General features: G+C 34.9%; 2 protein-coding genes across 2 annotated transcripts in view; both read left to right on the top strand.

Annotated features, from left to right (window-relative positions):
* The first annotated feature begins 9,165 nt into the window (after positions 1-9,165).
* On the top strand, positions 9,166-24,124 carry LOC111051916 (sialidase-like). Its single transcript, XM_039438218.1, has 3 exons — positions 9,166-9,487; positions 12,439-12,750; positions 23,607-24,124. Exons 1-3 carry the CDS (start codon positions 9,166-9,168, stop codon positions 24,122-24,124), a joined length of 1,152 nt encoding a protein of 383 aa, XP_039294152.1.
* The window catches only part of LOC111044358, a 354,176-nt gene continuing 354,012 nt past the window's right edge, over positions 23,994-24,157 (top strand). The window contains exon 1 of the mRNA XM_039437842.1: positions 23,994-24,120. The gene's annotated coding sequence lies outside the window, so the exon portion shown is untranslated. The remainder of the gene's footprint in view (positions 24,121-24,157) is intronic.

Below are 24,157 nucleotides of genomic sequence, written 5' to 3'. Positions count from 1 at the left end.
AGTGAGTTTTCGATTTATTATCAACTTCAGCCATTACATTAGATATGGGAAATATTTCTACTAATTCATAGGAAACCTCTTTTCAATACACCAATCGAAAGTCATGTATGGGTTGTTGGGGAAGCAAACATCCAACAGCTCTTTCATAGTAAAATTTAGTGTGGAAGTAAGCAGGCCAATGACGGCCCTCACGTGTTGCCTTATTGGAACGCTCGTCAAGTGGCGTTTTCAACAGAAGCATACAAAACTGTTCATGATTTATTACAACGATTTAAATCAACTGCTATCAATTTTGATAATTTTAATTTCACATGTACAATATTTTTCATCTGTTCACAATCACTGATTTGTATACAAGGAAGATTCCATGATTCTTTATTCATGCCCATCCTATATTTTTCCAATGCATGATACCTTAACAGGGGAGTCTTTTCCAGAAATCCGGATTATATATTGAGAAAAATATGGTAATGTCTAGTCATTAAACTCGGGAAAGCGAAAACAGTGATGAATGAAAATCAGAAAAGTTTTCAGCAAACTCCGTTGAAAGTCTACCGTAGTCGCTAGGCTATCTGGTATCTGCTACTTATCTGTATACTTTCTATAATGAAAGATGCCGGCAAAGTTGGCGCGCATCGGTGCTTAGAAGTTTCGGTACATCATGAATTGTTGATTAAGACTCTCCAGTAATTAGAACTTGGGGAAGCAGGTGCTATTTTCTCCGGGGAACATCAATTTAACTGTGGTTGCTTAACAGGAGTTATGAAAGATTTGCTCCAGCAAGCGCTTCACAGATGAACTGCAGACTAGTCGCTTTTAATTATCTATCGATTCAGACGAATCATTCTCAATATCAGACTCAATCTTTGAAATTTGAGGTCTGAACTTTTCACTACTGATAACTTCTCAGGTGTTAAGTCCCAATGAAGAATGTTTGCTGGGAAGAAAAATAACAATAAGACCTCATTCTCGATTGATCCTGAATAACTCGTTGACCAAGTTTATCAAGAAGATACAGATTCTTGCTCGATCGACGTTGAATATTCTGGTTTTTAATTCAGTTTATCGTAATTGCTCGAAATAAACTAAGAGAGCCTTGTAGCTTCACTCTTTCTCCATTTCTCTCCTTCTATCACATGTAGTTTCACTTCATCGAAATCAAAATAAAATTGACATAGTGATTTGTGTACCGGTTAAATATTACTACTCCATGTAACAATGGGTGAAGATTGCATTATGTAAAACCAACCAATTGGTACCAATATTTATATAGCCTTCAAGTTCACAATGAATGGTAAACAATAGATGATAATTTTGAAATTCTGCATTGTTAATACAATTGGAATCAGACTCTGCGACGGAACATCAGTTAAACTATTGGGACTGAGTTGAAGTACTTGAAAATTTACACTCCTTCTAAAGTAGAATTCATTGTTATAACTTTTTGCTGAAAATGGAAATTCACAATAGAACTAGAAGGATGCTTTTGGAGATGACATTCTCTTGATTAAGGAAGGTCCTCAAAAATACAACAAACTAGGGCCTCACTTTGCACTTCAATCACATTCGGTAGTTTTAAATTTTATATGATTGAGAAATGATCCGATTGATGTTTCAGTTATTTTTCTACAGTAGACTCATTATATATTACATATTTTTCGTTAGGACTACTCTTCAATATAAAGAAAATGGTGTTTAAAAAAAAGGGTTCTTGCATTTTTACTTCTTCATACATACGTATATCTGTATATACAGTATACACTAGATACATACTGTTCAATGTGTTTCTCTGAATAGATTATATCTGTTAGCAGAAGAGAACAAATCCAATTAGAAAAAATAACCTTCAATCTCTAGTTGAAGATGTATTATCGCATACAATAATTCAATTTCACACAAGGATATGACATTCCAATAAGAAAAAAATCTCCATTCACAATTTAATGAATTATTGACGATCGATGTTAGGAATAGGTGGATTTCACTGCAGGTTATAATTGGTGATGGTTAAAGATTGAAGGAAATCCTGATTATCTTGGAATGTTAACTCACATCAAGAGTTAAAATATCCTGTTACTCGGGAACAATATTTTTTGGAGGAAAATGGAAATGAATTCTTTACTAAAGAATATTATTGTTTTTAGAGGTGGCCTTGAAGTCTTCTATTGTAGCTTCTGTCCTTATTCTAGGATGAGAAAATTATTTGATGAGTTCGGAGTTTAAAAGATTACGAATCAATGCATTACTCTATCAGTGAAAAAGTATATTGAGATTAGAAGATCACGGAATACGGATTGATAAACGACATATTATTTTTGAAGTTGAAGAATGTTTTTTTCGAATCTTCTCATAATTCTCCCAATTTATGGTTTTAAGAAATAATTATATAAAAGTTAATCAAAGTGGAAGTAGTCTAAACGTTATTCTCAGAGATGTCCTTCAAAATCGTTTTATATTTTTTCATCGAGAAACATCATACCACACTTTTTCAAACTATACACGGCGTGAGGAATCAATCTGATGATAGTATAGACCCTATGTTCGATTATTCAGTATCCTAATCACTGTTAACTAATGACCAAACTCTCAAAGGTTTGGGAAACAGTTTTGCGACTACCATGTTTATGTTGCCTTTGACGACAATGTTTTACAGCATGTGCCGCATATGTGATGATGTGAGGTGATTATCGGTGAGTGTGCGTGTGTGAGTGAGAGGTTATTTGGGCTGTTTCAGGAGTGACAACGCCAAGAGACTGGAGACAGAGCAATGAGATATGGCACTACCCTCTCCTCGTCTTCGCCATTACAGGTGTCACTCTCTCTCTCCCTGAATAGAATTATTATTCTATTCAGAGTTCATCAAGCACTCTTGATCAATTGTTGATGCTTGCTTTCTCTTCAGCTCTTTCACTGTTTGTCTGCATCACTGGCATTTTTAGCACGTTCAAATTTCATGCAAATTTTTTATCTTCTGTCTCAAAAACTCCACTTCTATCATATCTATTTCAAGAATCAATTATTACAGAGTTCAAAACTCATCTTCCTCTAATTTTAATAAAATGTTATGTGTTTGTTATTATAATTCCTACATAATAATATTATTATATCTACAAAGATTCCACTCCTTACAAAATTTGTATAGACTGAGAATCTGGAATTCTGAAAGCTGTAAAAGATCAAAATCACTATCAATGTCTTTCTCATCGCTCTCGCACAAGTCTCAGACTCATGTGAGCATCATTCCCTTCAAGGAATGAAATCTATTATAATTGCATCGATGGTATTGTGGATCTATCAATAACTGGATTGAAGATATCATAAATGTCTCTATATATATAAGCACCTCATAGATGGGGTGGATAGAGACAGCTAGTACTCTTTATTACGTCACTTTCAATCAAATTTCATGTACACTGAGATTTGGTGAACGGAATTGGCTGAAAGTAACTTATTAAAGACACTAGCTATCAGTCATTTAATTTTTATACTTTTCTTGTCTTATCGCCACTCAAGGAATGTGAGTTCAGGATAAGACTATGAGAAATATCAATTTTTGGATCTACTGACCGAAGAATATGAGTAATTCTAGTACTTCTTCATTTTAACCGATGATGTTTGCATAACGAGATGTTGTTGATAGATATGGTCATAGAGAAACAATAGCGTAAGTAGATGTCCCATGGTATAGGGCGTTTATGTCGCAACTTTTACTGTTATCTCAAGCCGATTACTGTCGATTATTGTCGATTTTTACTGTTTTGACCGGGTAAGAGTGTATAAAAGACACAATATGAGAGACTACCAGCGTCATAAAGCTTCATGGGAAAGAGCTACGTGGACTATAGGCTTTAGATAACAGTAAAAGTTGCGACATAAACGCCCTATACCATGGGATATCTACTTACGCTATTCTTTCTCTATGATATGATGTAGTTATGAAGTATCGATACTGGTATACCGATACCGATATTGATTTATGAAGAGCTGTGATCCCAAAACTGAAGCGCGTTAGTATGGCCGGCCGTATTATCTCTTCAACTCATATCAACTTCGCAGATAAATTGCAGTGAGACATTCATATCTATTCAATTAATGAGATCTACTTGACATAACTTCCAAGAAATTCAGATCTTTTTCAATTTCCAATTTCAGAAGCATGTATTAGAAATGAATGAATTCAACTTTGAAAGATGAGAAAAATTAGATAATCAATGAAAAAGTTGAGTTGAGAAGACTATAGCAAACTACAGAAGAGTAAGGAACAACAGTTGTTGTTTCTTTTTTTCTGTGACTATAGACATCAGTTTTCTCAAGAATGTCCTCATGTCTTCCAAAAACTTGGCGTTCCTATCTGAATTATTGCAAAAATGAGCGTTTTTACGGTAACAGGGAATCGTTAATCCGTGCAACTTTTATTGAGAAAAAACGATTTTTTGTCACGCGTCTTAATTGAAGTGCAAGAGCATTCAGTATATTTCCACGTTTTGAGAAATACGTGTGATTCCACCAATAGATTTATGACAATTTTTGATCTGAATTTGTTATATTAAATAATTACATTGTTATATTCTTTTCCAAGTTAAATTTGAATCAAAATAATTGAAATAATAATATTATACGCTTCAAAGCATACTTCTATTTCTTATTCTATGGGAAGAGTGAAACGATGTCGAGAAGGATCAATTCGTATATCATCGATTTTACTTGACGATTTAATTTATTATCGTAATCGATATTTACTTCTATCAACCAGTGGTATAGTTGAGGACTGTACTATCAGTCTAAAACTATAGTAAAGCCTTCCAATGCAACCAGTGATGCAGATAACGCCCACTTGAATGACTAATAATCGAATTTGAACTAATATTGGAGATATTTTTTACCGACAGTATCTTACTGATTTGAGAATCGCTCTTCGATAAGAGTTGACGTGCATGTGTGAGTTGGCATGTAGCAGTTGACTGAGTGATTGTATTTCAATTGGATATGTATTGGAAAGTGGAGGGGGTAGTAACGCTTCTACTTTACTCCAATTTGGTAGAATTTAAATTTGAATCAGTATCTTATATGCAGTGATATCAAAGTAGTGAAGACTTCTCCATACCAGATACAGACAAAATTGCCATGGAGAGAAAATAGCATAAGCTATCATATTATAGCTCATGCTATCTTTTCTCCTTAATATTATTGATCTTGACTAATAATATTGAATTAAGATATCAAGCGTTATTAAACCAGTCTCATGACTCTCCACAATAGTTATTAATATGTGATCCATTATAAGATGAAGAACTTAGTTGTTGCAACAAAGTCTTTAATCTTTGAACTTGGAGAAGTTAAACGCCAGCTGAAGTTAAGAAGAAGCCTTATTATCCCTTCATCTTTGAGTGACTAACCTGCCTCAAGCATTCACTTTGATGCTAAAAAGAGTTTCTGTTACATTCAATATGTTGTGTGCCCCAGTCATTAATTGACTTAATTCAAGGTAGAGATATGAAAACTGACGAATATTCTGAAGTGTAGTGAATGTTTGAGGTTTTAGGAGGTCTTAGTTCTAGCATGCAGCTTTCCACAGCGTAAACAGTATTCAAACAGATTAATAAGCTTCGTTGCCTCTCATTGACTCGTCAATTCGTCAATGCTATTGACATTCTCAGATTATCTCATCTTTGTAGAATCTGTTAATGTTGAGACTGAACTTGAATTTATAAGTTGAATAATTTTATTTGGAATGTGAAGTAGCTGCAATAATTCTACTTTCTCCACATGAAGACTGATTGAAGTGGCAAACTAGGAAGAATCCTCTTGCCAAAAATATGTGAAATTATTCAAGATTCGGGAATGAGCCCATATTATTGTTATCGTTTCTTTATCCTCATAAGATCTGTGTTGAATCATACTTTCTATCTCTTAATAAACTATGGAGACTACAAAAAGCTGAGCAACTATAATATCATATACAATATTGAGCAACATTCAAAAAAAATTGTCATATTCAGCTTATCTGAAGAGCTTATGCGAATGTATTAATAATGGGAAAATATTAGAGAACACAGTTTGAGGAAAAAATTTAGGAAACACATGTGTTCCGTAACAAATCAAGGAAAGGGAAGAATGGTCAATGTTTTGAATTGAGTTTCAGCTTCAGTCTCAACGTCCCTTAGCTAATATATATATACATCCATGGATAATTATTACTGATTATGAATAATATTATTCTACCTGTCATCATCATTCTCGAGAACTGGGGAATTCTCATATAATATTGGAAAATATTCGGTGAAATTTTTGTATCGAAATAGAGTGATAATTTAATTGTAAAAGTCTGTAACAAACTTCAATGATTAGTTTTGAATCAATTATGGCAATAAAGAACTGTAGTAATAAGTGGATATGGTAGTAGCTAGGTAGATTCTAGTCAATCGTTGATTTTTTATCCGAAATTATATAGCAAAGAATATTTATTTCACGTAGGCCTAATAGTGTTTTTTTAAGTATTGTTATCATTTGAACATTGTTATGATAAGCTTATTCTAATAGCGTCTAAGAAGTGAAAATGGCAAATGATCATCTATTCAGTGTTCCAGTAGTAATAGAGTAGGTAGTTATTCTATTCGAAAATTTATATTCGTATCATAGAAGTGTTCCCTGTTTTTCTCAATGGGTTTTCTAGATGTTCTAATGTTACTGTATTATTGTTATTAATGACCCTACAAGAATCTGTCATTCAGAAGGGGTCATGATTGAAAGATAGGATAGACTCAAAATTCAACGTTCTTATTAATTCTGAAGACTTCAAAGAATAAAAAAGTTGATTTCTCAAAAAATTGAAGAATTCAAAAGGGATCAAGTATGAAATAATAAGAATAATACTATCCATGATTCTCATGAAGGCTCAAAAGAGATGGATATTGATTTTTCTATGAAGGGACTTTGTGCAAAACCAAAAAAAAAGTAATATGAATGATGAAATTACATTCTTTTCAGAAATCTTTATATCTTGTAAACTTGTGAAGTTGAACAAAATATTCTCCAATCAGGGAGTTATGTCAGTTATTGTGAAGCCTCTGGAGTATGAGAAAAAAGCAATATGTTTCTTAATGTACTTTGATTTGTATACTCTTATCAAAAACGAAACCAGAGAAAAATGTGAAAGATGTATTTCATTAAAAACCAGATGTGAATAGCGGTACTTGACAAAAGAATATTACTCACTAACTGTGGAATGATACCTGTGAGGAATTTCATTACAAATATGAATTCCCTATGTAATATTACAATTTCGGTACGGTTTTTTTGGTTTGAAAATGGTAGTAGATTATATTACTTTTTCCTCAATGCACCATGAAAAGCTTAAAAGGATTACAGAGGAGTGGGATGGACGTGGATGGAATGCTTTGTCCGATTCAAATCCTACTCACATCTTTCTGTTCACTGTCAGTGGCAGGATATTTCAATTTTGGAATGCTCTCTCTCTCCTTCTCTCTCGTTCTTAATTATTTTGTCGACACGGGCCGAGGTTGAGGCCTGTGAGCTCAGACATGAGCTTTTAATTGACTACTCCATGATTTTTGTGTTTTGTAGCTATAACAGAAACTCCAGCTCTGAATCAGTTTATACATCCGGAATTAAAAGGATTTCGAATTAGGAAAGTTGGCTTGAATTTTGCTGCCCCGGCCCTATCTTTTCACTTTGAGTTAATTTGATATCTGAAGTCTAATACTGATGACGCTTGCATCCTGCCTGGAGTTGGGATTCGTTTTCATCCACGATAACGATTCAAATAAGCTCGCCTGTCCATTATGATTTTGACTCCATTCCTGCCATTCTAATGAAACCTTGGAGATACACCCTGTGTGTCCAATACGTGCACAGAGATACATCCAGAGAGAGAATCGCCTTTTCAGTTCATTAATCAGAATACTAAATCCAGGTCATCAGAATGCGATGATAATATTCTGTTTCATTAATTCGTGAGGCGATCTCCCTCTCAGTTCATTCTGAAATTACCTGGCAATGACAATTATTGAATTTTGCAGTGCTTTTCTACTCTCAATACTTTTGAATTCTCCTAAACACTTCTTCTGGAGATATCATTTTTGCTTTCTCTTGTCATAAAAATTATTCTTACTAATGTAGAGGATCTAGTTATTCAACGAATACATAATATAGTCGAGTCGAGTCGAATAATGTCACTACGAAAACAATGAACTAAGAAAATCCAAACACTCACCACCATGATGTAACTGAGGGTGAAGATTTTCCACACAGGTGGAAATATATTCAAATTGTTATTTGAATAATATTTCTTCATGAATAAAAGTATCTGAGACAGCTCATAGACGGGGAGACCAGATACGTCGAGCTACTGAGGACTAATGATTTTATTACATCACTTTTCACCATTTTCTTGGGAATATAATAATTGTGAAAACTTTATTAGAAACTGGAGACAGCAAGCTACGGTGACTATTGCTTTTCATCACGTCAATCCACAGCCATTACTACAATTTAAAATTCAAATGTATTTATTGCCTCAGAAAAAATACGCAAGAGCAATACATCATATGAAGAAGTTCCCTTTTACAAAATCACAAAAAAATGTTTAATTTCTTATATTAATAAGGGTTACCAGCAAAACCTTATTGGTTTGTGTGCTAGCGACAAGTAACAAAACAGTTGTAAAATTCTTAAATCGTATATTCTTACATAACTACCACTATCAACATTTTATCGATTCAGTTTGTCATTCATATCCAGGAGTGAGAAATTATATTCTAATAATATTTATTCCTTAAATATAAATTGATCCATGAGCTACTCTACTAAAAAAGGCAACACCGTGGTTTTTAATCATTCTGATAAATTTTTTACAAAAATTCACATTATTTTTCATTGAATTTATTCCTGATGATATAATATTTATTATGTTGAATCCCTCTCTAAGGTAAAGCTCGCGTATCATAATAAACGAGTATCAAGGATCTTTACTATTTATTTTCAAATAGGATTTGTATAAATGCTACATGTATTTCTATGAATGCTCACGACCATAGATAATGAAATGAATCGGATATTTGCCCTTTCGTGAACCACGTTCATGTTGATTGTGAGTTTGATGTTGTTTGTTCAATATTTTTATTGATTGTGTGATTGTGTAGGACGATGACAGCGATCTGCTTCGTGTGCAACCTGCCGATCATGTCACACCAGGTGGGACTGGTGTGGCAGGGTGGCAACGGCTGGGACGACCTGGTGCGCGAACAGGTGGAGGAGTCGACACTGCGTCAGCGTCTGGGCGCCGGGCGTCGCGATTCCGCCGCTCAGATCACGAGCATCTCGCCGCCGACCGAGACGCAGGAGACGTCGCCGCCGCCCGCCTCCGCTCGCCGCCGCCGCAGCTCGCTCGCTCAGCTCACCGACATCCTACGCGAGTGGGGCGGCGGAAGCGGAGGCGCCGCCGCCAAGGCTCAGCGCGGTAACAAAGGTGAGCGTGTCCTGGCGGCTACTGCAACTCTCCAACATTACAATCAACTACACATTTGACTGATCAAACAAAATAATTATAGTAGTCACAGCTTGCAAAATCTCCAGATAAATTATATTTCAATGAAGTAGTAGAGTTTTAATGACAGTTGTAAAGTATACAATGAAGATTTTAGACTGATAAAGAGTAGGTACATTTGGAACCAAATCAATCAAACCAATCGAGTAATTCATTCGCATTTGAAGGAATTCAATATCTCATTTATTCCCATCGGTTATTCATTCATCAAGAGACTTAATTGCAACTCGCTTTCCTCAAGGAGGAAATGTTCCGCTTCACTGCGCACATCAGTTGCATACATTTTTTTTGCACAATCTACAAGAATACTTGAAAATCAATAATTACGTAACTCAATTCTATGTTTATATAATTCTTAGCTTCTTATAAGGGATTCAATGACCTGTGATATTTTCTCATGATTGATAAAAGAAGAGATGATCACACTAAATTCATAGTGAAATCTTTTGAAAGTGTGACTGTATATTTCTCAAGTTAATATCGTTGTTTGTTATTTCATGTAAAATTACTCTGAGTTGTTACTTTGAACCTCTAGAGAAAAATGTACTTGATAATAGAAATTTGTTCCTGTTCTATGCCATCATGAACTAGTTTTCAGGCACAATGAAATTGGAGAAAATTCAATCGAATATCAGAATCTGAATTACTGGAATCGTAAATAAATCATAAATCACGAATTCCAATTATTTGGCCTACTGTACTGTGCTAAAAAATCAGCAGAGTACATAGATGTTTTCTTCTTCTTGTTTGTGTTGATTGATTGGATTTACTATTAATCACATTTATGAATTTGTAATTGGATTTCCTTGCATTGTAGGTTTTGAGTATTTCATTTTGTATTATACATGTATTGCTCAAATAATTTCTTCCTGTATCCTACCTGCGTTTGTGATCAATATAACAACATTTTAAAAGGCCTTCTCTATTGATCACTTAATTTAAATTTCAAATACAAACATCAAAACAAAAACAATAAATCAATCTGCATGTTCTCTTGCATCACTAAACACCTCACTGGTATCAAACAATAGAATTATCTCTGATTTCAACTCTACGGCTATCAACGTGTGACATTAACCAAAGAACATCTCAATAATTATAACCGTGCCCTCATCTCTTCAAGTGGGCAATCACATGCGAAAGTAAATATTCACTTCACGACTATGATCAGATTAGGCAATGGATGGCATCGTAAGCCTTTCGATAAATTGTAACTGTCCATGATAATTATGAAATTATAATATAAAATCATGTCTTAGTCTTGTTTGTTCAACTATTCTTAAGTACAAAATGATCATTCTCAAGTACAAGATATAAGATTACACTCACTTTCGTGGAGGAATTTGAATGTTTTCGTGCTGATTGTGTGTGTGCATGTCCACATTTTTGAGATTGACATACAGGGTGGATGAAAAGTCCGAAACGGCTTAATATCTCATATGCAAAGGTGATTTGACGATGGGTGTGATTGGAGATCCTACTCACATTCAAAATACTACTTTACTATGACGTCGAAAATCTGGTTCACCATCTTGGATTACCTACTTTTTTTAAAATAAGAAAGTAATCATGCGATACATGTTTGAAATACCGTACGGAATTTCAAGACAAAATGAATGACGAAAACCGCACATCGATAACTCAAACCGTTTCGAAGATATTCACATTATTGATCAATACCACTTATTCATTTTATTTCTGATTCGCATGGTATTTATTAATAATGTGAATATCTTCGAAACGATTCGAGATATCGATGTACGGTTTTCATCATTCATTTAGTCTTGAAATTCCCTACTTTCTATTTAAAGAAAAAAAATTTGCATTCAAAATGCCGCATCCAAGATGGCGAACCAGATTTTTAGTCATAGTAAAGTAGTATTTTCAATTTGAGTAGGATCCCCAATCATATATAGGAATAAGTGGTCAGATCATCTCCTTAGAATGCCTGAAGACCGTTTCCCATTGAATGCCCTACTCCACAAGCCAATAGACAGAAGAAGTATTGGTAGACCGAGGAAGACGCCGGAACTGGCTTGAAAAGCCTAATCAATGACGATGATGATAATGATGATCCCCAATCACACCCACCGTCAAATAATTACCTTTGTATATGAGATATTTAGCCGTTCTCGGATTTTCCACACACTCTGTATACATGTATGTGTCATAATGTAATGTGACAATATGTATGTATGTAATCTACTTCATTTTATTCATTTCGGTTCATAATGTATGTGTTGAATTTTCTCATTTTCAAGAAGAAATTCCTTGTCAGTCATAAGTTGAATCATTCACGCAGCCTTATGCGCAGTGCACTTGTATTGTTTTCCCGTTCCAACTTGATATGGGAATTGTATTATACACACATCAGTACGAAAAACGTAACGAGATGAAAGTGAGTGTTATCAATATTCTTAATATAAAAATATAGATTTCTATTGATTCACATAAAAGTTTTTCCAATCAATAATATATTGTAATATTCGCAAGAATAGAATCCGGATGGAAATTGCAAATTAAAATATTATAACATCAATAAGAATAATCTAAATTAATTTCAAAATATGTAAATTGATCGAATACAAACAATCTAAACTGATGATTAGTAATATAGAAATAAGAAACAATAACGGATAAAACTTTAGCCAAATAGTCCATAATTGAAATAATAATAAATATATAATAATAATAATATTTTGTTAATAACAAAGAGATTATATTGATAAATGAAGTATACAATGTCAAGTATTTTTATCCAGTTAATAATAAAATTATTTAAGAAAAACAGCCGGTAATTAAAATAAATTTCTAGAAAGCCCTTCTAAAACGGTGAATAAAAGGTAGTGTGTTGTGGCATGTGACTGTGTCAGAACCGCAGCTAATCCGTCGGGAAACATTGGCAGACCTGGCGAGATCGCTTCCGTGGTCGCGGTCGTCCACGACCGAGATGTCGTCAGCGGCGATGCGGAAGCGACGGGAGTCGTCGGCCGACTCGGGAGTCAAGTCGCTGTCAACCAAGTCGCGACGCGAGAGTCACGGCAGTGCCATCAGCGACCTCAAGTACGACCTGGCACGACTCTGGTCGTCGCGACGCGAGTCCACCGTCGTCGTCGCCGCGTCACCCTCGGTCCGACGCGGATCGCAGGAGTCGACTACCATCATCACGTCTGCGTCAAGGCGCGGTGAGTCTACGCCAATCACTTGAATAATTCAAAATCAAGCTACTTTTCCATAAATCTTATTGTATTAACGTAATTTTTGTATTGTTCGGAGGCTAAAGCTGGGTTTAAACCAAAGTTATTAACAAAATGTCAATGACTTAATCCTTATAGATTCTATTATATTGGACGGAACTTGTTGTGCACATATATTTATCATGTATATGATAAGTTATGTTTAATCTGAAAGAATTTAGAAGGAATAAGTTATTAACACATTGTTAATAGCTTTGGTGGAAACACAGCTCAATGGTACTAATATTTATCTATATATTTAATGCACAGTTCAAAATATTGAGAACATCATAGACCTTAAAGAAATAGACACGGCTTCTCCAGACATCTGTGCAGGCAATGCATGTAATGCATGAAATGAATAATCCACTTGTCAGCTGATTGATTATGAATAATTCTAATTCTGATTAATCATGTCTTCAGAGTAGATGATATTGTGATATCAGAGTATGGAGGAACTCCTTTTCTTCTCATATTATCCTAAAAAAGCAAAATTTCAAAAAAAACCTTGTGTATATATCGACGTGCAGTTGAAAAAGGAATATTTCTGCCAAATCTCATCGAATTCTATTTGCATTTGGCCGTAAATGTGTTACACACATACATACAGACTAAAATGATATTCCGAGTTGAAACATAGACCTCACTGCTTTTGGTCAATCATCTACTCTGAAGATAGGATTAATAAGACTATAGAATTATCCATGATCAATCAACTAACAAGTGGATTATTCATTGCATGCATTACACAGATGTCTGGAGGAGCCTTGTCTATTTCTATAAGGTCTATGGCGTGAATATTTTGTTTGGCAGTCATGGTATTATTATGCGTTCCCAACAGTATTAATATTCTTACATTTGAAAAAACAAATTTGATAGGTGATTGAAAATGAAAAAAAAATAATTCAATGAACTAGAAATAATGATGGAGAAATTATAAAATCTTTAAAATTGAGGGAGTCTATGATAGGCTGTAAAACATATGACAGATATTTTCGAGAAAGACTGATACCTCAGGAACTAGAACAGGTGATACTAGATACAGAAAACTGCGTGAGGTCTACTGTTCACAGAACTACTAGTTATTTAATAATTTATCATTCCACACATCCAATAGTCCAGTCAAGGAAAGGTTATAGAGGGAAAAGTTCGGAAGATAATTTTTGACCCCGCAGGTTTGTTTAGGGTAGTAACGAAGTAAACATATCAAAAGTCCTCACCCCTACCACCTGTGCTAAATGGGTGGGGGTGGTTCAAAGTTACCACTTTTTGGTTTCTCGCGTATAACTCGAAAACTATTAATCTTATGGACACAACTGTTCTATACAAAATTGTGGAATAATACATCGTATCAAAGAGAATTTAATGCTCCACAAACCTACAATGAGTAGATAATTATTTTCACAATACATTGTTGGAGAGTTATAAGCCCTGAAAGGAAAAAAATTGGATACAAACCTGCTATTTTTAAACTTCGAAAACTGTGTTTGGGAATATCACAAAACTCTACTAGACAAAAATTTTAGATAATTTATCAAACTCCATTTTTGAATGGTTAGTCATGTCAGTTGAACGCATTTTCTCCCAAGATATGAGCGTGGAAGCAGAACGCTTAAAAACGCTTTTTTAAACCACCCTCATCCCTCTAGCACATGTGGTAGGGATGGGGACTTTTGATATATCCTCCTCCGAACTAGTCCTAACAAAGCTGAAAAGTAAAAAATTGTGTTCAGAACATTTCCTCCGAATTCCTTTCCCAAATGGTCTAATATTGCAAAGCTAGAGATTTCACACCCAACACTAAAGCTGCTGCAACAGTCGTAGGGGAATGAGTGAACATGTGAAATTATACATCAAATTGAAGAGAATTTATTGCTCTATGAGCTTATAATCAGCATGTATTTTTTCCATGAATGTTAAAAATTTCTGAGACAAAAAATAGCCAAAAATGGAGGCAAACGTGTATTTTTCAAAAATGTCACACCTTCAAGATCGGATATTTCGGAAGCTGTGGGAGATAATATAGAAAAATTTGTTGGATGACTATTGTAGGAAATTATGTAAGCTTCATTTTTTCATAGAACAGCTGTGTTCATAAGATTCATAGTTTTTGCTTTCTCATCTCCCAATTAACGGAATGACTTGAGATTTGGAACTTAAGGTCCTTAACACTATAAGAATCCGACACGAACAATTTCGATCAAATGCAATTCAAGGTGGTTGCTAAAATGGCGAAAATGTTGTCAAAAACAGGGGTTTTTCGCGATTTTCTCGAAAACGGCTCCAACGATTTTGATTAAATCCATACCTAGAAAAGTGATTGATAAGCTCTATCAACTGCCACAAGTTTTATATCTGTAAAAATAACAGGAGCACTGCAACATCTAAGCAAAGTTTGATTTTAGATTCCCAATTATCAGGCTTCAGATACAATTTAAACAAAAAATTTCAAGTGGAAAAGATTGAACATGAAAATCTCTACAATCAATGTTCAGTAGCATTTTCACCTAAAATTGAAAATAAGCTCGAAATTAGAGAAAATAAGATTATAATAATAATAAGATCAATTGCAAACTGTTGACAACTGTTTGACAACAGCAGACTTCGTGTGTCTGCAGCGCTATTGTCCTGTCACCAGCTGGCTCAGATCTTAGAAAAGTAGACTTGAGATGCGCGGGAACACTAGCGTCAGTTGATCAATTTTCATAACGGCAAGGAAAGTTGTGTGAGTGCACCACACCAGATTTTTGAGTTATATGCGAGAAACCATGAAGTGGTACGGTTGAACCACCCCCACCACTTTAGCACACGTGGTAGGGGTGGGGACATTTGATATGTTTACCTCCTTACTACCCTGAACAAAGCTGCGGGGTCAAAAATTGTCTTCCAAAGTTTTCCTTCTATCCACTTTTTTGAGCGTTCATTGCCTACAACCAGGACCAGAGTGTTCATGGACTACAACCAGGACCTCCCAAATACCGGACCTGCACTTGTGTGAAAATTTAGGTAAAATGTCGCCGATATTTGGTGGGGTCTCAACTCAGCTGACACTGATATGTTGTCATCAGTTTTTAGTATTCAGTTGTAGTTGAGTAATGTTTGTTTACAAATGTCACGGGCTTTATAATATTTACGAGTTTATAATTGTTCAATATAATTTTATAATTATTTAATATGCAATAGAGATTCAAATTAGTTTTTTTCAGTATTCAGAGTGTTTAGTAAGTGTTTGATGAATTCAAATTGTGAATAGTGAAGTTTTAAGAATTCAAAATGTATAGTGAGTGTTGAGTGTTCAAAGTGTATTCTGTGTTCAAAGTGTTTTAATCAAAAATAATTTTATAATATCCAACCGAAGCCTAGATTATGTTTTGTTTATCATCCGTAACTCAACATTTAGCTTTATAACAACATGCTACAATGAGTAGGCCAATTAACAGTTTTAATTGAACATGCCTAGAAATTGTTGTGTCCCTGGGAGTAAATCAAACTATATTATAGAGAAACCCCCTTAGTGACAATATTTACTTTTCCCAAAGATGAAGAGCTGAGGAAAAAATGGACAAGGTGTAGAAAAATTCTAAAGTCACCAACAATTCGGCTGTGTGTATCAATAATTTTAGAGCATCAGACATTATTAAAGAAGACAAGTTTTTGAGTGAAGATGGTTCTTATGTGACTGTTCCAAGAGAAAAAGTAAAACTATGTGATGGTGCCTTCCCTACAGTTTTTCCAAATCAACCTTCTTACAACACAATCAAATCGTGTGTAAAGGTATTGGGCAATATATTTCTGAACAATTACTGCAACATGAAGAATAATAATCAGTTGTCCCAGCAAGCAAAGTCTCGATAATTGAGAACATTGAATTCTTAGGCTGGAATAAAATAACGATAATTATAAGCTATGTGCAGGTGAATTGCACTTGAATGCTATGTGCATGAGAATAAATAAAGTCCAGTTACCCTATCAAATAATTACTTCTTTAATAGGCTAAACCTTAATTAAATTGATTAAACTAAACCTTATTTGAATTCTTAAAAATGATTTTGAACAGTAATAAGTTATTAGAGAGAGCTGGAACCTAGCTGATGGCAGTAAGTTAGTCCACCAAACATGGCGGCCATCTTATTTGTATGCTCAGGTCCGGTATTTAGGAGGTCCTGCTACAACCTAAACTTGGCTGTAATAACATTGTCGAATTTCATCAATTTCAAACAGCTGATCAAGCGTAAGTTTCAGAATTTGTTTGGCTTACCATGAAGCAAGGTAAAACGATAGGAGCATTGGAGCATCAGGGTTCCAAAACTAGGTCACGCGCGCTTTTTGTAAAAATAATAGAAAGAGAGGAAAAGAATAAGGAAGAGAGAGAAAAAAGAAAAAGGAAGAGAGAGAAGGGGAAAAAAGAGGAATCAAGAAAGGGAGAGGAAGAGAGAAGAGAGAGAAAATAAGAAAACTAAAATGATAAACAAAGAGAGGAAAGAATGAAATAGAGAAAGAGAATAATATAGAGAAAGAGAAAGAAATGTAGAAAAAGAAAGAATATGAGATAGAGGAAGAGAATAGATTGTTAATTTACCCGCTATGGTCACAGGCCTATTTTAAGCTCTTCAAGATTTCAATACTTCAAGTTTTCAGTTTCAAATTCACTAATAGAATGTGTTGGTTCCATAACATAACAGAATGGATAATAACAGAACACGAAACTAGTATTCTGTTTGTGAATTTGATGAATGTGGATTTGCCAAATTAAAACTGTGTTCTTTCAATTACGGAGAATTTTTACAAGATCGATCTATTCTCAACAAAAGTATCTAATTAATTGGTATTGTTTGAACGAGACAAGTGGAAAAAGTGCCATTAGAACTCATGAGAAGAATATTTCTACTGAATCTGTCACCAATTTTGTTACTGATATAAGGGTATTCAGCTTTATCCTACAAGGGTATTCCCACAATACTAGATCAATCTGAAAATTATTAAAACTATCAGTTAACCCATGCTCCACAAGGGTGTCATTAAATACTTGACAAACTCAGACAGTCCAAGTTGTTGACCTCGATCTTTCCATTTCAGAATTGGATGATTTATCATTCCTTTCCTCCATTCCAACTCACTGATTACATCTCTCAACCGAAAGGAACTGCATATTTTTGGTTATTCAGTATGAGTACAATCAAAGCAACATTATTTTATGGTGAAAAGCAACATTTTTGAGAGTTGTTCTCATTTATTATAATCTATTTGAATGGTCTACTACTTGAATTTTGTTATGTCTTACCGAAAATCAAACACACGTCACTCTGTAGGTAATTATTTTATCGATAAGACACTATTTTGGCTGGACATTTCTTGCAATTAATTAACTGCCCTCCGAAGTGAGTATTGGCTCTCATGAGTTATACTGCCAATAAATGTATCATAGACAAGGAACAGTAACTAATTAAATATCAGTGGAGGGTGGCATTTATTCACATTATTTTGATATAATGTATCACACCTCCCTTCACTGTGATATATTCATATCCCAAATCTACCTTCTACTCACATAATCATGGAAAATCATTCCCATCATTTTCGACAATGAAAAATAATACTGCATTGAAATGCATTTGTGACTCTATTCCTCACACAATTATCACATTTTCGTAAGCATATCAAACTCACATATCCATATCCCTTCTCTAACATAATAATGATTATCTTACAACCTTTACCTCACCGGGTTTCAACACGTGAGTTAACATAGTATATCTATGTAACAAGTATATCTGTAACTTGTAGGTGTACAAGTCATCAGCAGGCGATGATCAGATGATCCCTGAGGGGGGCTAAGCTGTGAGTGGCGCACTCACCACATCCTTCCCATAGGAATCTCACTGCTGCTGCTGCTGCTGCTGCTTCCTTCAAATAACATCGGATTGATCATGTAGGCCTCCTATATAGCAGGCTGGCAGTCTGTCCATTGCAGACATGGCATGGGACTTGTACCTAGAGCCTCTTGCGATTAATACATCTTGCAGGATACAACATCGGGTCAGCCAGCTTCACTGATCGAGGCTCAGTGCATAATGTTGATACTCAACACAATGTTTGCAGGGGAATGATAGATGAATACTTGTGGAAACCAAATATTGAATAGATGCAAAGTTGTTGATCATTGAAAAGAGCATTTATAAAATCTTATACTAGCAATATTTTATTTATTTATTTATTCATAGACAATAGATACAATGCAGGTAAAAACAACAGGCATTCGCCCAAAACTGCTTAAAACCTTAATTTGGAATACAAGGTCTAGAGGTTGTGTAAATAACTAGCAGGAACCCGTGCTTCGCAAGGATCTATTTTCAAACTTGATAATCTGAAAACTTGACGTAATGAAATTTTAAAGAACTTAAAATAGGCCTATAACCATCCTTGGTTAATTAAGAATCTAGCCTATAAGCAAAATTTCAAGTTAATTAGTCCAGTAGTTCAGAAGTGGTGATGCGTCAAACATAATTTTCCTATCCCATACGTCTATAAGCCAACTCTGTATTTTATTATGGATATGGTTAACGACTGCAAGAGATAGGAGTGTGGAACAGAATAGTTGTGAAACTATGATAGCACCAGAAGTGTCTCAAACACAATAGTAGGTACTACATGAACTTTTTGAAAGTGATTTAAAAAAAAATGTTAAAACAACAGAACTGAAAGTTGTCAACCTTATCATTCTACCTCCATTTAGAGAGAGAGGCTTTTGTTTGAGCCGAATGAAATCTACTATCTTCTATATATATAAAAAATGAATGTCTGTTTTAGCTTTGTGTGTTTGTTCCTATGACTTGAAAAAAAAATGACATAACGGCATGAAACTTTGGGAATATGTTGTGTAAATATTGGGGATGGTTTCTGACCAGAGATTTTTGAAGGGTGGCTAATAATGATTATTTATTAATCTATTTTACAGACCTATGTTTTCGAAATTGTCGGCCTAGCGGCTACCGAAGAACGGAAAGATGATCATGATTCAAGATCATATTGAGATAATATGATAATTTAGCATCTAAAGTTACCAGCTGTAATAAACACGCCACCCTATGATAAATTGTGTAGGCTACTGGTATTACAACGGTAGTTGGAGTTGAAGTGTAGTTGATTGGTACCAGCTGTAGAAAATTGGTTCCTTAGAAGACTTATACAAATAATTATCACTCCCCTATCATTGAGTAACCGGAGAATGTTGGGAAAAAATTATTCACCTCATGGAAGAGAGTTGTTCATATTGCATTTATTATTACTGAAGAATGTCAGAATTATTCACAATTTTTTTGAATTTAGCTTAGCTTATTTTCATCCTGGAAATCCTAAAATGGAAGATGGAAAGAATATGTAATTCCTGGTGATGATTCATCGTACATCGCATATTTCCTGGACCATCTATTGACAATCAACAACTATGAAAACTTTGAACTCATCTTTAAAAAACTAATTTATCCTATTTTTTTTTTAATTCAACCATTTACTGTTAGATATTACTACCAATTTATTGAGAAGAATATGTTTTGGGAATAATGAATGCTGTAATACTAAGCACATGGGGAGTCCGTATTTAGATGTGAATGAAAATATTGATTGTCAGGTAAATTTCATGATTGACCAAATAAAGTGAAGTGTACATTGACTTTTGGCGGTACAAAGTTCGCCAGGTACGCTAGTTGTAAATAAAGCTTTATTATCAATAGTCAACACTGAAAAAAGACAGGCTCAATCACCAGGAATACTATAAATTCTGTGAAGGACCAGTAAGCCATTAATTTTGATTACCTTTAATCACTTACATTATGGACAATCAATACGTATGACATTTATTAGCTACAAAATAAAAAACTTTGATTGAAGTGACCCCGATACTACAATATGAATACCATTTAGATGAAATAAAAGATATTACTCAATCTCTCATCAACTCGTTCTTCTTGTTCACAAAATATTAACACAAAAATATGAGTTATATTGAATGAATTCACGGCTAGTACTCAAGTTTGTCTTTTTCTGGCCATGCTACAAATGAATATAGGTTTATGTTTGACATCTTGTTTTGTAATCTTGTTGTCTGTTAAGAAATTTTTCAATGTGATTTTTTTTTTTTGCAATAGAATTTGAAAAAAGAATTATCAACAAACTCCTAACCAAAGAAAATATCTGTGCTCTGTTGCAATCGGAATGTATGAGATTCATACAACAATGGAACAAACACATGGCAAGCTAGCGCTTTCGATTCATGGAAAATTAAATTCGAGCAGCTGATTGATGAAATTATTTTAAGCTTTCCAATGATTATAAAATATGTTAGAATATCATGTGTCAATTATCTCAGTTCCATATGGCATTTACCTTACCATGTTCAAACCTTACTAATATAGTTCCTTTTTCATCCTTTGAACCCTTAGAGGCAAAATACTCAAAATCCGTTCTTAGTGCGCGTCTAGCATGTTTGAAGAATATTTGTGCAAAGTTTCAAGTCTGTAGGACAATTAGTTTGAGCTGTAGTGTGATTTTACATCAAATTTTCGAAAAATGCCTTCTCCTGGACCCCCCTGTGCTCCTGATCGAAATTTTTCTGCATAGATCTATTTTTTTTCGTAGCTGAACAAAAAAGTTCCTCATGACTTTGCTGTGCAATGAGCGGTTAAAAAGTACAACATTTTTGAGAGTTGTTCTCATTTATTATAATCTATTTGAATGGTCTACTACTTGAATTTTGTTATGTCTTACCGAAAATCAAACACACGTCACTCTGTAGGTAATTATTTTATCGATAAGACACTATTTAGGCTGGACATTTCTTGCAATTAATTAACTGCCCTCCGAAGTGAGTATTGGCTCTCATGAGTTATACTGCCAATAAATGTATCATAGACAAGGAACAGTAACTAATTAAATATCAGTGGAGGGTGGCATTTATTCACATTATTTTGATATAATGTATCACACCTCCCTTCACTGTGATATATTCATATCCCAAATCTACCTTCTACTCACATAATCATGGATAATCATCCCCATCATTTTCGACAATGAAAAATAATACTGCATTGAAATGCATTTGTGACTCTATTCCTCACACAATTATCACATTTTCGTAAGCATATCAAACTCACATATCCATATCCCTTCTCTAACATAATAATGATTATCTTACAACCTTTACCTCACCGGGTTTCAACACGTGAGTTAACATAGTATATCTATGTAACAAGTATATCTGTAACTTGTAGGTGTACAAGTCATCAGCAGGCGTTGATCAGATGATCCCTGAGGGGGGCTAAGCTGTGAGTGGCGCACTCACCACATCCTTCCCATAGGAATCTCACTGCTGCTGCTGCTGCTTCCTTCAAATAACATCGGATTGATCATGTAGGCCTATATAGCAGGCTGGCAGTCTGTCCATTGCAGACATGGCATGGGACTTGTACCTAGAGCCTCTTGCGATTAATACATCTTGCAGGATACAACATCGGGTCAGCCAGCTTCACTGATCGAGGCTCAGTGCATAATGTTGATACTCAACACAATGTTTGCAGGGGAATGATAGATGAATACTTGTGGAAACAAAATATTGAATAGATGCAAAGTTGTTGATCATCGGAAAGAGCATTGATAAAATCTTATACTAGCAATATTTTATTTATTTATTTATTCATAGACAAGAGATACAATGCAGGTAAAAACAACAGGCATTCTCCCAAAACTGCTTTAAACCTTAATTTGGAATACACGGTCTTGAGGTTATGTAAATAATAACTTAATTCACACACTATTTTGAGTCCAAGAAATGTATGTATTACAATAATTTATAATATATAATGTTGATGTAATTTTTGTTCTCACAGCTTAAATGAAAGAAATGCGTTCGTTCATAATGAATTATTGCCAATTATTTTAGGAATTCAATATGATTTGTGTACTCCATTCAATTGTTCACTTGATATCATATGCAATCTCAAACGTTTAAATCTTAGAAAAAAAAAAAAAAACTTATAATAATTATTGATGAAAACTCACAACGATAGTAGAATATCGCATAGGCCTATTGATTGGATGTGATTGAATCTATGATTCATTGTTCATTCATGGTATCAATGCAATACAATAGGAGACAAGAAACATACAGAGTTGAAAACTTCACTCCCTCCAGATTCTTCTCATGAACAAACTATTGTTACCATTATCAATATTGTGAAAATTCTGTATTGAAAAATAAAGTGCAAAACGATACTGTAAGCAAAATCGATTCATTTTTGTGAATTTGAGATATTTCTATTTGCCCACAAGTTTTCCATTCTCGGTAAGAGCTCGGCTTCCTTCTCTTCGCTTCGTTCTGTTCCCACTCTATTATTATTAATATTGATTCAATGATCTAGGATTACACTCATTTCAGAAGAGTACCACATGCTTAAGTCCAAAACGGTTTATCTTGTCACTTTTTATCATTATTTTGTAGGAAGAAGCGGAAGGAAATATTATAGAGACTAGTACGGCTGTGGCCATCATTAAATTAAAAATATAAGAGTGCAACGCTAGTAATTGATAATTTTCAACTCTCTCAAATTTACAATAAAATGCGGAATTCTGAAGTTTTATTCAACATGTTATCCCTACCAAGCATTTATGTAATTTCTGTGTTCTTGTTATCGTCGTTATCAATACTACAACCATTGTCATTATAAGTTGATCATGATAATTGAATTAATCAATTATCTATAATATTATTTTGTATTGATAGTTTGAATAATGTTGAGAATGTTGACGTTCAGGTTCAGGAGAATCGGCTAAGAGCGGTCGGCGTGACTCTCTGTCGGCTGTCACCCCGTCACCACCAAAGATCACCACATCCCACCACCACCACCATCATCACCATCATCACCACCGACACCACCGTCGCAGAGACTCTGCGGCCGCCGCCGACCCGCCGCGCTACTACCGCGACGAGCAACGACCATCAACCTCCTCGACCGCCTCCGACTCAGGGCCTGCGCTGCCTCCGTCCAGCCTGCTTCCCACCCCCGGCACTCATGTCGACTCCGCCTCTCAGGCTTTGCCGCCTCCGACAATCATCACCAGCTCGGTCACGCCGCCTCCGGCTTCACCGATAGCTCCGCCGACTCCTTCCACTCCCACTGCCCCACTGTCTTCGTCCTCCACACCCCCTGTACCCCAGCCGTCGCCTCCTACCGTAGCTACTGCCACCACCGCCACCACCCCTTCCACGCACAGCAGCCGCCTCCTTCGCATCCGCTTATCTCTACTCGAAGAGATTCAACAACTCAGGTAAGTCACTTGATTGTTTACAGATAATCTGATATCA

Source organism: Nilaparvata lugens, chromosome 11 (assembly GCF_014356525.2).
Source record: "Nilaparvata lugens isolate BPH chromosome 11, ASM1435652v1, whole genome shotgun sequence".
NCBI classification, from domain to species: Eukaryota; Metazoa; Arthropoda; class Insecta; order Hemiptera; family Delphacidae; genus Nilaparvata; species Nilaparvata lugens.
This window is presented reverse-complemented; position numbering and strand designations above follow the sequence as displayed.

Excerpts from the sequence above, each read along its gene's own strand:
- LOC111051916 (XM_039438218.1), top strand. The coding sequence starts at position 9,166 with ATGACAGCGATCTGCTTCGTGTGCAACCTGCCGATCATGTCACACCAG. Across the intron at positions 9,488-12,438 it reads GGCTCAGCGCGGTAACAAAG|AACCGCAGCTAATCCGTCGG; the intron begins GTGAGCGTGTCC and ends TGACTGTGTCAG. Across the intron at positions 12,751-23,606 it reads CACGTCTGCGTCAAGGCGCG|GTTCAGGAGAATCGGCTAAG; the intron begins GTGAGTCTACGC and ends GTTGACGTTCAG.